This window comes from Corvus hawaiiensis, chromosome 4, assembly GCF_020740725.1.
Source record: "Corvus hawaiiensis isolate bCorHaw1 chromosome 4, bCorHaw1.pri.cur, whole genome shotgun sequence".
NCBI lineage: Eukaryota > Metazoa > Chordata > Aves > Passeriformes > Corvidae > Corvus > Corvus hawaiiensis.
Genome location: NC_063216.1, coordinates 64,141,801 through 64,157,054, shown reverse-complemented (window position 1 = coordinate 64,157,054; position 15,254 = coordinate 64,141,801). Strand labels below are relative to the sequence as shown.

General features: G+C 33.9%; 1 protein-coding gene across 1 annotated transcript in view; it reads left to right on the top strand.

Annotated features, from left to right (window-relative positions):
- The window catches only part of TBC1D22A (TBC1 domain family member 22A), a 146,600-nt gene that overhangs the window by 110,365 nt on the left and 20,981 nt on the right, over window positions 1-15,254 (top strand). Inside the window, exon 12 of the mRNA XM_048301101.1 lies at window positions 4,014-4,109. Within this exon, the coding sequence (XP_048157058.1) occupies window positions 4,014-4,109 (96 nt within the window). The remainder of the gene's footprint in view (window positions 1-4,013; window positions 4,110-15,254) is intronic.

Sequence of the window (15,254 nt, the reverse complement as noted above, 5' to 3'; positions counted from 1 at the left end):
GATTGCTGAAAACAGTGAAGAGGACTCTTCACTAAAGGTTATTAAAGAAGAAACACAGCTGTGGAATTCAAGGGAATGCCCTTGTATGAATAATAACTGCCTGAAAGATAGAAAACAAATGTTAAGAACAAGCAGGCAAGTTTCAAAATTAAAGGCAATAACATGTAATTCTTTTGCAATTTGTCATGAGGCTTAAGGGCTTTCTGCTGAAGAGATAAAAAAGGGGTACGGGAACAACAGAGACAGCAAAGTCTGCTGACAACACCATGTTACTAAGGGTAGTAACGGTGAGAGGTGTACAGCAGAGTCACAGGACTTCATGTTGCTCTTAACAGCATAAATAACAGGTGAAATTTTGTGTGGACAAATATAAAGAGATATTGTGTGTTTGGACCAATCCTAGCTTTACTGGTATAACTATGGGCTTCTAGGTAGCTTCCTATAGTCAACCACAAGAGAAAAACACGAGCTCAGTAGCAGTCAAGGATAGAAAAAGAAAAAAAACCCAACAAGATTAGGAATTATTGGGAAAGGTAAGGAGAACAAAATATCAATATCCACTATGAGAGTTATATTCTTTCTGCTACTTACATGGTGTATACCGCTCAGACCCCCGCACTGTAACAAGACCCTACCTATTTCAAAATCAGAAAACTACAGAAAGGGTGCTTAAGAAGGCTGAGCAAAGGTGGTGGAACTGGTATATTATGAACAGTGGAATAGACAAAATAATTCTAGTCTGCAAGAGAGAAGGAAATATGAATGGATTGAAGAAAGCGAACAGGAAGTGATTCATACTCTTTCAGTGCAATAACTGAACTATTGTGCGTGAACCTAGCAGGTGTTGGGTTTAAACCAGACATGCTATATAGCATGCACTTGTGTTTTGGAATTCTTTGTTCCAGGACTTGGTAGTTTACCAAAAAGCTTAAAGTTGCAAAAAGATTTAGGAAGTTAAGTGAAGACAAATCCATTAACACCTATTAAATGGACATATTCTACAGCTTCTCTTAGGACATCTCTGAGCATGAAACCTTTGAAACTTGGAGTATTCTGGGGACGTACTGCTGTATCTTGCACTCCTATACTCAGTCATCTGCTGTTGGTCATTCCTGGTGAAAGGCTAGTTACTGTGATGGACCTCGCTGGTGTGACCTTGCTGTGTTTCCTCTCAGACTAGAATTCTTGAGTCTGTTTTGACGGTGGATTGAGTCTGTGCCTAGGAAGTTGAAGCTCCTGGCTGATCAAAAATGAAAACCTTGGAAGAGCAGCCAACATATTCCACTTTCCGTGATGTTCCTGTGCTGGTTTCTTTCTCTTTTTCTGCCATAGACTGCTTGGATATTTTGGCCAAAATTATTTAAATCTCTTTTCACCTAAACTATCTGCTCTTTGTAATGTGGTAGAAATGGAGTTTCCTAAAGTTGCTGTATTCATGTGTAATCATTGAGTGTTTGGAAGTTCTTGTGTCTGAGCTATTATTTGAATGTGAAATGTGGATTAATACCTAAGCCTGAAAAAATGTCATAGCTTTAATTATTCTGAGTACTTAAACAATAATCTTGTACTGTATTTATTAACAAATAAAATAGCATGAGGTATTACACTCCCTAAATGTTGAAGTATCCAGGGTGGGAGGCAGCTTAGACTAATCATTGACAAGACAATAATCAGTCTTGTCATACAACAAAATTAGCATTCTTTTGGTGGTCATCTAATTCAAGAAGTTTGGGGAGTGCAGTTCAAAGAATGCCTTTAATTTCAGCTACAGAGGAGATCCAGCATTTGCAGGGCAATGAGATATTTGTGATGTTAACAATCTAAGTGATTGTTATTGATAATGACAGATGGTTCTTAGATAATGTGCTTCGAGACGTCTGTAATATGTTCAGACTAAGTCTTCTGGAAGGTTGTACATCTGCCTTTAGATTTTTTGCTAAAATATTTAAATCAAGGTCATTGTTTATACTTGATTTTAAATAGCTTTTAGCTGGTAGCCTGTATTTCTGTACATTTAGAGATCAAACTTTGTAACTTCAAAAGCTGCAAATGGAAAAGTATAATAGGTATCAGGTGTTAGAAAAGGCAATTATGCATTAGCTGTTTTACTCAATTTCTAAAACTGTCTAAAACTATCCATTGGAAATACTTTGTACTTAGACTTATCTCTGAAGCATGATGAATTTTTAAATCTGTAGGGGATATGCATTTTTTCTCTAATGAATTGCATTTTTAAACCTATTTCGTTTCATTTAAAAGCACTGAAGAAACTTGTATGGGTAAAAAAAAAAGTTAAACAGAAAAATCACAAGATGAAGTAGAGGTTCTTATACATGTCCAGATAATTTTTCTGCAGTTCCTTAAACATATTTCCAAAATTAGCTAATTCTTATTTTCAGTTCCAAATACACTTTTAGACTTAAAAGCTTCCCTCCAAATAATTGGCATTATCTGTTTTCTGGAATCTTACTGATTTGGTGGACCATATGGTCTGTAGTTTCTGTAGCTGTTAACAAGGTGTTTTACAAACCTCTTGTAGCACACTCTGCTCTTTTATCAGTCAAGGATAGAGGAGAAGGAAAAACAGTAGTAGGAGAATGTTTTTCCTTGCCCACTTGTTATAGCTGGCAAGTTTATTTATTGCACAAATTTTATATACCATGTTGTTCTAGGTTAAATAGCAATAAAATAGGTATTTTATCATGTTATTCTTTATGTAAGAAGTTGTTTCAGTTCACTGTACTTGAGCAGAACACTGTATTTTTCTAAAGAGTAAACTTCAGTTTTGAAATGACCAGCAGAGAATATGAAAAAACTTGCTATATTTTTAAAGCACGATAATTAGATCTTGTAAATTATATAGATATCACCATTAAAATATATCTCCATTTGCCAGATTGTATAGTTTAATTTTATAATTATTATTTTTAAATTCTATTTTAATGAGATTTTACATAGCATTAATTCACAGTCATAACATTGATAATTTAGTATCATAATTCTTTTTTCAGTTCTCAGTGGTATAGAAAATAAAATATAAGATTAATTTGGTACTATGAAAAAACTTAATGTTGTCTTTTAAAGGCAGCATCACAAAATTTTCTAAACTCTTATGTATACTTATAAAACACTAATTTCTAGGGGGAGTTTTATAAAGTGATACAATCGGATGACTCGAACCAGAACAGAAAGCTGCAGATCTGAATACAAAACTGAGCTTTAAATGTTTCATCTTACAAGTAGATTTTTTTCCTGTAGTGAAAACATCTAATTCAGTTCTATATAATCCAAGTTACTTATTTTTACAATGCTTAATAATTTCCTATAGCAAAATTTATACTTCAAAAGCTACTGCTAGTAATAGAATTGACTCTTAATAAAGGGGATGAAGTGTTGGGGTTCCCCCCCCGCCATGTGGTCCTGGGAGAGGGGCCCTGGGGTAGAGGCAGGGCCTATGGGGTTTCTCTACTCCTTGGTCAGCCCCGTTCTCCATTGGTTGTTTTGTGTTCCCCTGCCCAGGAAGGACCCTCTGGTCCCGTGATTGCCTCAGTTCTTGGGCAGGTCACCAACCAGGCTGTTGGAAAAATAAACATCTCTGAAAATATCTACCGAGAATCGGTCCGTATATTCATTTCCACGGGCCTTGTTGTCTGATACACGTGTTGCAAGAATCCCCACTGCAACAATGAAGCATATGTTCATGCCACAATGTTGAGCTGGGCAGTACAGTATTTCATACCAGAAATAAGCTGATGGATAACACCACAAATGGAAAGCACATCAGTAAAGAATGAATTTAAATATGAGAAATGGATGCTGCCTCATCTCTGTCCCCGTTACAGATAATAGCAATGAATAGGTTTGGCATAGATGAAATGCAAGCGTGTTTGTGATACAAAGAGCTGACATTTGTAGTTAGAAGTAAATGTCGTAAAAATACACTTGGGGCATATGGTGATCAAAAGTATTATTATTGGTGTATTGAAAGGATGATCTATTTTTATTTTTTCTAGTCTGAACCAGAGGGGTTTTCTCACTTCCACTTGTACGTCTGTGCTGCCTTCCTTGTCAGGTGGAGGAAAGAGATCCTGGAAGAGAAAGATTTTCAAGTAAGTGAAGGGGATATTTTTCAAGCACAGGGTGGCATTTCTTAGATTTACCTTCCTAACATTACTTGAGGATGAATTTAAGACAAAATAGGAGCAGCAAGACTGACAATACCTTACTTACTTAAGAGTTGTTCCAAAATGGTTAGATCTGAAGTGATGCAGTAGGAGATGTGTTTTCTTTGTCCACTTTGGGAAAAAAAAAAATGCTGTTTTAAGTGAGGCAGACTTTGAGAAGATGATTTCTGGAGATTTTGTTACCTTGGGATTTTGCAGAGATTTTCTGTAAAGCTAACTGGATTTTTTTAGTCTTAAATGCATCACTGAAGTATTTATTTATAATTTCTCATCCGTGTAACATTCTCTAACAAGGTCATGGTTATTCTTTCAAAAAAGCTGGGTAAGCAGTCTCTTAAAATAAGTAGCCTGTTTTTCATTCGGAAGTAAAAAGACCTCAGGCCCCTACATTTCAAAACCTAACATTTTTCCAGCAAAGAGCATATCAGGAAGTTGTTTGTAAGAAGACTTGAATATGGTAGATAGGCAAATCATTTGCATACATCTGTAGAAGTCCAGTTATTTCTGTAAACTGATGACAGTTCACTTTCATAGAAATATTTATATTGAGTTTTACCCTGTGATACCCATTTGGTGCCTAAAAGGCTTTAAAGTTTTGTTTGAAGGCTGAATGTGAATAGCCTGTGCTGCAAAACCCCCACCATTGCCTACCCCGGGGAAATGGCCCATTACCAGCTTATTTTCTCTCCATCTGACTGAACTCTGTGCCCCTGTACAAATGAACCGTTGTGCAAATTTGTGTATCACTTCAATCTATTTTATCTTTCGTCATGAAAGGATTTATTCAGAGCTGTCATTGCCTGTCTTTGCAGTAAATAAATCCCTAAGGGTACAACATAACAGCTTTAATTTTTACTACCTGCTAACACTGTCAGATTTTCTCATTTTATGGTACTTTGTCAAAATCAACTCTGATGTTGGTATCCATACCTCTTGATTACAACTGTTCACTGTTAATCCTCCCTATTAAATTTTTCATGTTGATTTCCTGCACCAAAGAGCATAATTTTCCCCTCTCTACCAAATCTATTACAACTATGTTTTAAATAAATAATCCCAGAGTATATACTATGAAGATTGGTTTTGTTCTCCTTACACACATTCAGATTTGCTTACTTATTTAATAATTAAGATATTTCTTTATGGTTTAATTTCTTTATAGGCCATGTAAACTAAACTATGAAGTACAAAAATCAGGAATACACTGGAATGCATTTATCACACTGCTTTAGTTTGCTTACAACATAGAAATGCAATTGGTAATTTTGAGGATCTGTAGATCCATGCTGTTTTTATCACCATCATATGTTATCACTAAAAGGCTTGGCCTTCTTTATTGTCTAACATGACCTTTTCAAATGGCTAAACTAAAGTGTTATCAATTCTCTAAATGATACTTCTGTCCCACAGGCAAGAATAATATCCATTATTCTTCCACTTTGTTAATAATAGCTGTAGATCATTGCCTAGTCTTCAAAGTAATAAGCACTTAAACTACATTGGAAAATTGGGAAGTTCAGTATATGCTGTTTGGAGTACTCTGATTGCATTGAATTCACATTATTGAGAAGTCATAGCTGTAGTACATTTTGTACAGAAGTATTTTGTTCCATAAACTGTATCAAGGATCACAGGTATTCAAGTCATTTCTCTTGCACATAACGTGTGTTGTATTTGTTTTTTTGCATATGACAGGAATAAGGGAAGTCTTCCCTAATTGTCAGTGAGAGGGCCTGGTTCCTTGCTGCTAGCTATGAAAACTCCTACTCTTCTTTTACATGTCTGGTTGACCTCCTTCAATAGAATTAAAACCTCACAGGAAACTTAAGTCAGGATAATTTCCCAAGAACATCAGGTGTGGCAATGTGCCAGATGAGACATTGAGCAGGTTTTGAATGAAAGATCAATTTTAAAGGGTATGAAGGGAATTAAATTTTGATGAGGGAAGAGTGGAAGAAATAAATGTGTCAGCTCAGGCCTCCAGATTTTCAAATGTTCATATATATATATTATATGTATATATTATAGATGTACATATGTATATATTATAGATGTGCATGTATATGCCTTAACAGGTGTATATATAGACTTGGAACACAGACATACAAAGCTGTGTTGATGCTCTGCCATATTTTTCATGTTTCAAATAGCATAATAAAATAATTTTTTCATTGTAAGACAGTAATTGAGTCACGATGGTAGTTGTCTTCTTTTGAATCACGTGAACAAGTTATTGCACTCACTGCCATTTATTTGATTAACAAAATATCGGTGTAAACCTCCTGTGAAACATGAGATTTGCAGGTTAACGTAAGTTTTACCAAAGACAAATGAGGAGAAAGGCAATGCTTTACATGTAAATCTCAAGGAATTTATGTTATTTGTAGAAGTTGTCCCATGTTTTGTGCCTTATGAAAACTGGGACCTCATGACTTTTCAGAGAATATTCCACGCCACTTCTCCATTCCATGTCCTTATAGATTGTTGCCTGACTACTGTAACATACACTGGAGAACAGTGAACAGCTATTTCAAACTCCAGTGTCCCAAGAAAAAGCATCTAATTTTAGGTAGATGGGAAGAGGGAGAAATGTGGGAAATGTCAAATGGTTTTATTTTCCTAGGAGCTTATAGTTGCTTACATTTTGTCCTGTTTAATCAGTAATCTTTCTAGTAAGCTTTAATCCCGTTTTGAAATTTGCTACTTAATGCAATGAGCTGTGTGATGCAATGCTATGTAATGAGGGCAAAAATTATTACATTCAGCACTTTTCAAATTCCCCAGAGTCACTTTTTGATAGCAGTGAAATTAAACTGACATATTTTCAAGGAGATGTTTTAAATATTTAATGCCCATGTATAATACAAAGATTAATATTATGGAAAAGAATGAGGGTTTTTAAAGTTAGAGCTTGTTATTCTCTCTTCTCACTTCTAATGAGTTCTCTTTATCTAGATTGGGTGCCCTACAAACCGAGGTACAGAGAGGTAGTTTGGATAGCTCTGTTACTCTACTCATAGTTCAGATTAGCAGTTAATATGTCGTGTGGGGCAGGAGAGAACATAATGGCTAGACAGTAAAAGGCAGAAATTTTAATCCTGGCTCAGATTTTCCCTTGTAACCAGTATGATGTTTTATAGAATCAAACAGGTCATTCTTGGTTTCTGACATTTCTGTTGATGATATAAATATTCTACGTTAATTGAATGGTTCCATACTAGTGTCAGACAAAAAAAAAAAGAAAAAAAGTTTCATATAAATAAAAATATTTTTTTTAATGTGATAAAGTAGGTTTGTGAGTGCAAAATGTGAAATTAATTTAGCTTCTACTATCTAAGCTTAAGTAATTAAACATGCAACTAATGAAAACCTTTCTACTCATCAGCATGTCTCAGACTTTGACTTGCTGTAATTCATTTTCCTAACTACAGTCATAATTCCAAAATTCTCCTGAATTCTTGAGAGGTGTGAATGGCTGATGCTGTTAAGTGCTAAAATATTCATGTATGATTTTGAACATATTTGGAATTAAAATATTGATAGAAAATATGGCTACTGAGTTTACTGTGGGAATGTACAAGATATCTGAAAGACTTTTACAGAAACAAGACTTCAGGGACTAGATTCAACTGTTGAACTGAATATAAACTAATGGTAATTATTATTAAGTTAGCAAATTAGTCCAAATTTATACTTTAGGGAAGTTATCGTTTTGTTGACACAGCTGAGCTACAAAAATATATTCAGTATGTTGTGGTAAGGAATTTGTCTTGCAGAGCTTTTCTTATTAATGATTTTAAGTATAGGCTTTTCTCTTTGTCTAACAGACATTTTCACCCCTACTGTCACCAACTTACATATTTATTACTGCATTTTCCTTTTCTTTGTCTTTGACAAATGCATTTTTGCTCCAATTATATTCACCCAGACTGCAAAGAAGCTGTAAAGATCATTTTTCAGTCCATCATTTTTTCTTGCTTTCTTGCTCTGCATTTCCCTTAGCTCCCTTTCTTTTAGAGCACACCAAGGAAAACTTAGACATTTTGTCTTTTGAGGCCTTTAATGTACTAATACTGACACCTTTCATGGCATCTCAGATTCAGCACTGAGATGCTGACTCCATTCTATCAGCTTATGATAACAGCTTCATCACCCACTTGAGCTCGCATAAAAGTAGCTATGCTATCTCCCACTCTGCCACCTTACTTAAATGGAGCACCTAATGCAGATATTCTACTTTTTTTCTAAGTCCTTATGTTAAGTTCTGTTTTTTTGGAATACCCATAATAGATCTGACAGGTAGGCTTGACTGTGTTAATAGCACTTAAAGTCACATTGATGAGTTTTGTGTTGCTTCTTTTCGCTTTTCTGTGAACTTATTGTCTCCTGTTTAATACTTGAGCCATAAAATCTGCAGGATAGCAACTGTGCTTTATTCTTATTTATATAATATTTTAAATAATTATTATTTCATTATTATTTTATATAAATATCATAAGTAATTCTTACGGACCTGTTTACCAAAATGAATGCATGCACAATTGTATATCTTATTAAAATTTAGAAAAATGCTGAATAACAAGATTCTTAGAAGATAAATTCAATTCATACTCCTGTCCATATAAGTAACAGGCTTTAGTTTAAAAAGTTTGATGTTGCTATCTTTCCTAGAAATTATCTACTATAGAAACATGTCAGATATCAGAAATGTAATTTCATACTATCTTTTTACACTCAGTAATAGAGATTTCATTAATCTTTTGTGATCTTTACATAGTTTATGATGTAAATTTTCAATTTTTATTTTTTCTGCCTGAAAGTATAGGAGTGCTCACTTCATATTATATGTGGTATAACTAATAAATAAATTTAATTTAGCTTCTCGGTACATATTGTGCTAAAAGTTTAGTTTCCATTGCTCCTGCAGTAAAAATAAATGTTTTTCAATTAAAGAAAAAATTAAAATTTTGTGTTTCTGAAAGGATTAGTTTTTTGAACAGAGGAGTGTTTTCCCTCCTTCTCTGTAATCTCTATGAGGAGATGATTTTGCAGTTGTGGACCCTGTGCCCTCATTCTTCTGTGAATGGAAGCTAACAGGGTCTTTTCTGTGGATGTACCAAAACCTGTTAAGAATTAAGAACATGGAAGTCTTTCTAACTGTAAAGAGCCTGTGATTTTATTCCCTGCTGAGAGCACTTTTGGGAGATGTTCAATATATTGTCATGTGTTTCAAGAAACTGGAAGCTCTGCTGTTTTAGACTTTGAAAATCAGAGCTGGCAACCTAACATGAGATCCTTAAATCTCTGAGTACTGGTAGCAGACAGCTGGGATTCAACACTCTTGAATCATTTATGTTCAGAAGAACCAATTTACAGTGATAAAATTACTGACTTTATTTTTGCATGCAGAGTTTAATGAACAGAGAATGATGTGAGTGGCAAATTTTAACTGCTCTGTTAACAACCCCACTCAACTTACTTGAAAGCTTCTGCATATTTTGATTGTCATCTTGACTTGGTCTCCACATGTGAGTGTGTTGTAAATTAAACATAACAATGCAAAGATGTTTTAACATGCAGTCTTAGAAGTACAGGTTTTGGCCCACAAAAATTATTATTGCAAAATTTTAATATTGAACCGAAATATAACAGACTGTATGTCATCCTTCTTTTAATGATGGTACTTGTGTTGTTCCTGGAGGAGGACTTGCCCTCTGTCTGGAAAGTTACTGGAAGATTCTGACTAGTTTATATGGTACACTAAAAATGGCTTAAAAAGCATGAAAAAAGAAATAAAAATTGTAACACTACTCTTACTTACGTCTTTCAGTATGGCTTTCTGTTTTCTTTTGGTGATAACTGTATGCCTATTTTTCCTATGTTATACATTGTTTTTCCCCAAAGCTTGGCTTCAGATGTGCAAAGCTGAGAATGAAAATAATTTTTAAAAAACAACAAACAAACTAACCCCACTTTTGATTTACATTTTATATAGCTAGCAATGTGCATATTTTTTATTCCTAAATTCAGCTCTTTTTCCTTCTTTTGCTGGAGTTTATAGGCCTTAAGAGTCTATAGGAATAATGTATTCCTCATGCCTGGCATGTTAAAAATAATATTTAATATACTTCTAATAATAAGATATATTTTTTAATATCTGAATTTGAAATCTGCTCCTGTTTCTATTGCCCTCCTTCCATCTAGCTCTTTCCCAGAAGTCATCCTTCCTCCTCAAGATATTTGGAACAGTTGCACATAGTAAAATTGCAAGCTATAGTACAATGATATTGAATTGCAAGTCGCTTAAATATATGTATTTGCTACTGAAACTCAGAAGTTACTCTGTTATATGATCTACTCTAATATTATCAGATAAATCACAAGAGTCAGTGAGAGGAAGCCCTGCTCTTTCCAAAGCAATTGAGCAAGAACAGAAGTCCTTGAACACCTGATTACTGCAGCCATGGCTTACCTTGGGAAATCTGTCTGGATTTTCTTTGTACTGAAATAGGTTGGTCAAAACAGGAAGAAATTTTCAAAATCTTTGCTGGAGGAGACCAATTCTACAGGGCCAGCATACTGTATCAGTAGAAATTTTATTTGGAATGCATCATGAAAAGTAGAAAACAGAAACCTCGCTGATAAGAAACAGGACAAGGATCTTCAACTTTTGATATTGATATAAGTGGAATAAATGTGTTTTTTAATTTTTTAAAGATCTTAATATTTTATTAATATTTCTAACTATAATCTTTGTTATGTGTGTTGAGATTTAGTAACTTGATTTTTACCCTCACCTGTTTAAATGTAATTCCAAGGCATGTGGCTTTTACAAAGTCATTTATTTCTCAGGAGTTTAACAAATCTGAAAGTCAAGGTACCGGGACATAGTAACAAGTGCCTTCTTCTCCAGCACAGCAGTTGAGAGCATCTAAAAGAGAATGAGGTACTTTAATGTAAAAGCTGCAGTGGCTCTTTCTACAGAAAATGTGTAAGATGCAAGAAAAGTACAAAGAATTGTTTTGCGGTGATGACCAGCTACTTTTTCTTGCAAGTAGATGGGGAGTATGCTTGAAGAGCAAAGGTCTTAAGAATTTATGTCTCTCACCAGAACAGTTTGGAGACATTTTTTGAATCATTGTGCACAAGAGTCTGTTTGTAATACTTTCACATTTACTGAAGATTTAAAAAAAAAAAAAAAATTCAAAAAGGGATTTAGTAATTTATAATCCTGAATAATCTGTTTTTTTCTTCCATGCAAATGTTCATGCCATTTGAAAAATTGCATTTCATCAGGTTTTTTTCTACAGTTAGTTTCAAACTAAGTTGTTATTTGAATAGTTTGCTTTTCTGATAGTCAGGGAATGTGTTGCAATTTTAGATGATGCATCAAATTAAAAAGTTCAAATGGAAGCATTGAAAGTGCAGATTTGTGCTTGGATTTCATGTGCAACATACTGCAATTCATTCACTTATAACCCTTCTTTCATACAGAACAAAATGTTTAACAATAGATTTAGTATATTTGACAACTGAGTTCATTATACCATATGTTAGTAGGACAGGGTTCTTATTCTGATGTTTCTCTGTGTTCTTCAAAAAAACACAAAGCAACTATATGACAAAGTGAGCAGTTATTTCTATTTTCTAAATCAACTATGTGTGATATTAGCTAATGTCTTCCTTATTTTTCAAATATTAATATTTTAAGTAACAAAGAAAGATGTTAACCACATGCATAGTTCAGTACAAATATATAGGAAGGTATGATTCATGTTCCAGAGACCAGTTAGATTGAAAATGTGTTACATTATATGCTTTGGCTTAAGGTTTAGTGAAATAAAGTGAATCCTGTGACTCAGGTCTAAATTAGAAATAAAGTCACTTTAAATTACATTTGTAGTCAGGGAAAATATGTGTGAATCAGTCACTTCTGATCTCACGCTATCCTCTGCAAATATTTATTTCATTGTATTATTTACGAAGCAATATGGCATTGACAGAAATTAGAATTCATCTGTTAAATCCTACATTTAATGGTCTGAATATTAAATACTCTATGAAGACTTCCTTGAAGATGTGAATGTCTCTTTGCAAGCCCAGATGTTGCTTCCTGTGCTGATGTTACCAGAGATGTTGCCAGTAAGGAGGAGTGATGGAAGTTCTGAAGCATCCAGGAGCAAATCCAGTGGAGACTGCTCAATAAAGGGAAAGAGATATTGAACATAATTCCTCTAAAACTTGTTGTTGTGTGGAGAAATACTGTAGGACATAGTATTTATACAATTCATAGTGGTTGGAAGATCCCCTTACATTCTGAATGTTTTAATGGAAAAGGTATCTGTTTCTTTAGCACACATTCCTTCTTCAGACAGAGTTACTTGACTCTTCAGAGACTCCTGAGCCCTTGCCTTTGTGTGCACCTCTATTCTTATTGTTTGAATTTAAGGAATTTAGTGTTACAGATTTGAATACAATTTGGGTTTTTTTTTGGTGGGAAACACATCCTTGTGGTTGTAATAGGAAAATAACTTTAACTCTTGTTTAGTAATGGATCTTATGTTTTACTGTCACTGAGTGAGCTCTAGAATTAATTTTTATTTTACTTCATAGTTATTCTGTAAAATCATACTATGTGTTCTGTATATTCTTGCCAATAATTGATTTAATGTATTTTGTTGATTGGGTTTAAACCTTTTCATTAATACCCATGTTGCATAGTGACTAATTAGCAGAGCAACCTAAAAAAGAGTATTACCAAGATATCACTTGGTCCTTGACTATCTGCCAGTCTCTTCATTATCAGAATTTCTTGGAGAAGGAAATATAAAGGCTTAAAAAAAAAAGACGTGGGGACTTTCCTGGATGTAGAACTTCAGACATTATTCCAGTAACAATTGCAATTGTATAATAATTTTTCCCACAAAAACAAATTTCTGTCTTGAACTCTGGGTACCGTAAAGGCTCTAGGATCCTAACTCTTTAATCTTGTAAAGCTGACTACCTAGTGTTGCATATCTGCAAAGTTCTGCAGTTTACCAAAATCTTTATTTCATTTTACTCCCTGAACATTGCATATTTTGAATGTGATTAGATTAATCCCATTTACCTTATAGTGTAATTGGTCAGCTTTTCCTCTCTTCCCCAGGAGTTAATTCTCAAATTTTTAATGGGAATTGCTTAGTGAAATTTGTGCTAGATTAAGTTCTTTTTTCTCTATTGTTTTTGTTAATGTTGTTTTTTTAATTGCAGGAAAATATTTAATATAGCTTTATGTTCCTTATGTGATTATTTTTCTTGAAGGTTGTCCTTGCAGAATTAACTGCCACCTAATAAATAGGCCCAGATGTAGCAACAAAAATGAATAGCAAATGCAGCTTTTGGAGTGAATGAGACTGGCTTGGACTGAATGTAGCATAATCATTGCTATTTTAAAGGAGGTTTCTTTATGAACAGTGTTACAGAAACTAGTTTTTGGATCCAAATATTCTGATGGGGTCATAAAGCATTTATGCATAAGATATTTAATGATGGATAACAACTTTTTCCTGAGCTGAAGGGCAGTACTTGGAGTTTCACACTTGCTTGCCTGCATTAAAAATATGAAGAAAATATATATCAGGTGAAATTAATTCTAGTGATAAAGAACCATTACAAGTTTCATATATAGTCACACAGAACCCTCTTCCAATGATTATCAAAACATACAGCCATGTTTTACTAAATGAAAGATTTAGCTGTTAATTACATGAGAACAGCTTATTTACATTGAGACTATAACAAGAGTTTTAATTTTCTTTGATCCAAAGAGTCTTTATTTAGCTGTACGTGTTCTTTGTATCTTCAGGAATACTGTGGTTTGGATTTTTCTACTGTGGATTTTAGTGTGCAAGTACTTGAACAGTACTTGGACATTGCAAGATCAGAAAATGATTTTACAGTGCTGTTTATAATGTGGGTTGTGTATTTTATTGTTGGTTGGGTTTTTTTTAAACACACCTGTAAATATAGTTCTTACAACTGATGGTACCCATATGGTTTTTATGTTTCTTCACATTATCAGAATATTGCTCAGGGTGAAGATAGGGTTTTATAGAAAAAAAAAAAGCCAAACCCAAAAAAACTGCCCCAAACCCCAGTACCATTTTTTTCTGTCATACAGGGGAACCACAGTTTTGCTGTATTCAACTGCAGAAGATAGAGGATGAAAAGCTGTAGCAAATCTATAGTGTTCAGAAAGACAAACATCATTAATGCTCCTAATGTGCAAAGACCGCAATGAATTCAAATTTATGAAACTGTTATCCTAGAATTTATAAATCTGTAGGTTAAAATGAAGTTGGTAGGAAACTTTTTTTCTCCTCCAGCTCTTTAAAAGACAATTATATATGAGGAGGTAAAAACACCTGTTTAGGGACAGTGGACTCTTGACAGTCTCCAACAGATCTGGTCTTTTTTCACTAAGTTTATATAAATAATTTTTGCTAAACCTTTATGGCTTTGGCACAATTTTCTAATAACTTTTAAGTTAAGTAGTTGTGATTACATCTAAAAATCACATTATGTATGTCATAATTGAAACAATTCTATTTTGCTTATTCTAGAAAAAAGAATAAGGTTAAAAGTATTCACATAGAATGCGACGGGTGATGAATATTGCTGGGCTAATAAGCCTTTGGGAAGGATGCAAGAATACAGATTGATTTTTGTTCTCTTACCTATAAAGTAGTTTCTTGATAACCTTCCAGGTCTTTGGATGGCTTTAAGTGAACCAGAATAACAATTTGATTTTGGCTTCAGTTGAGTTATTTGACAAACTGAACTCACCATTTTTAGTAAATGCTGCTGTTGAAGAGTTAAATTGATCACAGAGCAGAAAAAAAACCAGGCATAGCATTTTGAATACTTTGAGTAGGATCTCAGGGATCCAGAGGCACGCTGCTGCTACATAAATACAATCTTACCTCTTTTCAAAGCATATTCACTTGGGCACTTTGAGAATCAATAGAATATAAGTTCAGTGAATAGGCTTCAAAACAAAAAATATTTTGCAAATATGCAGAGCAATTC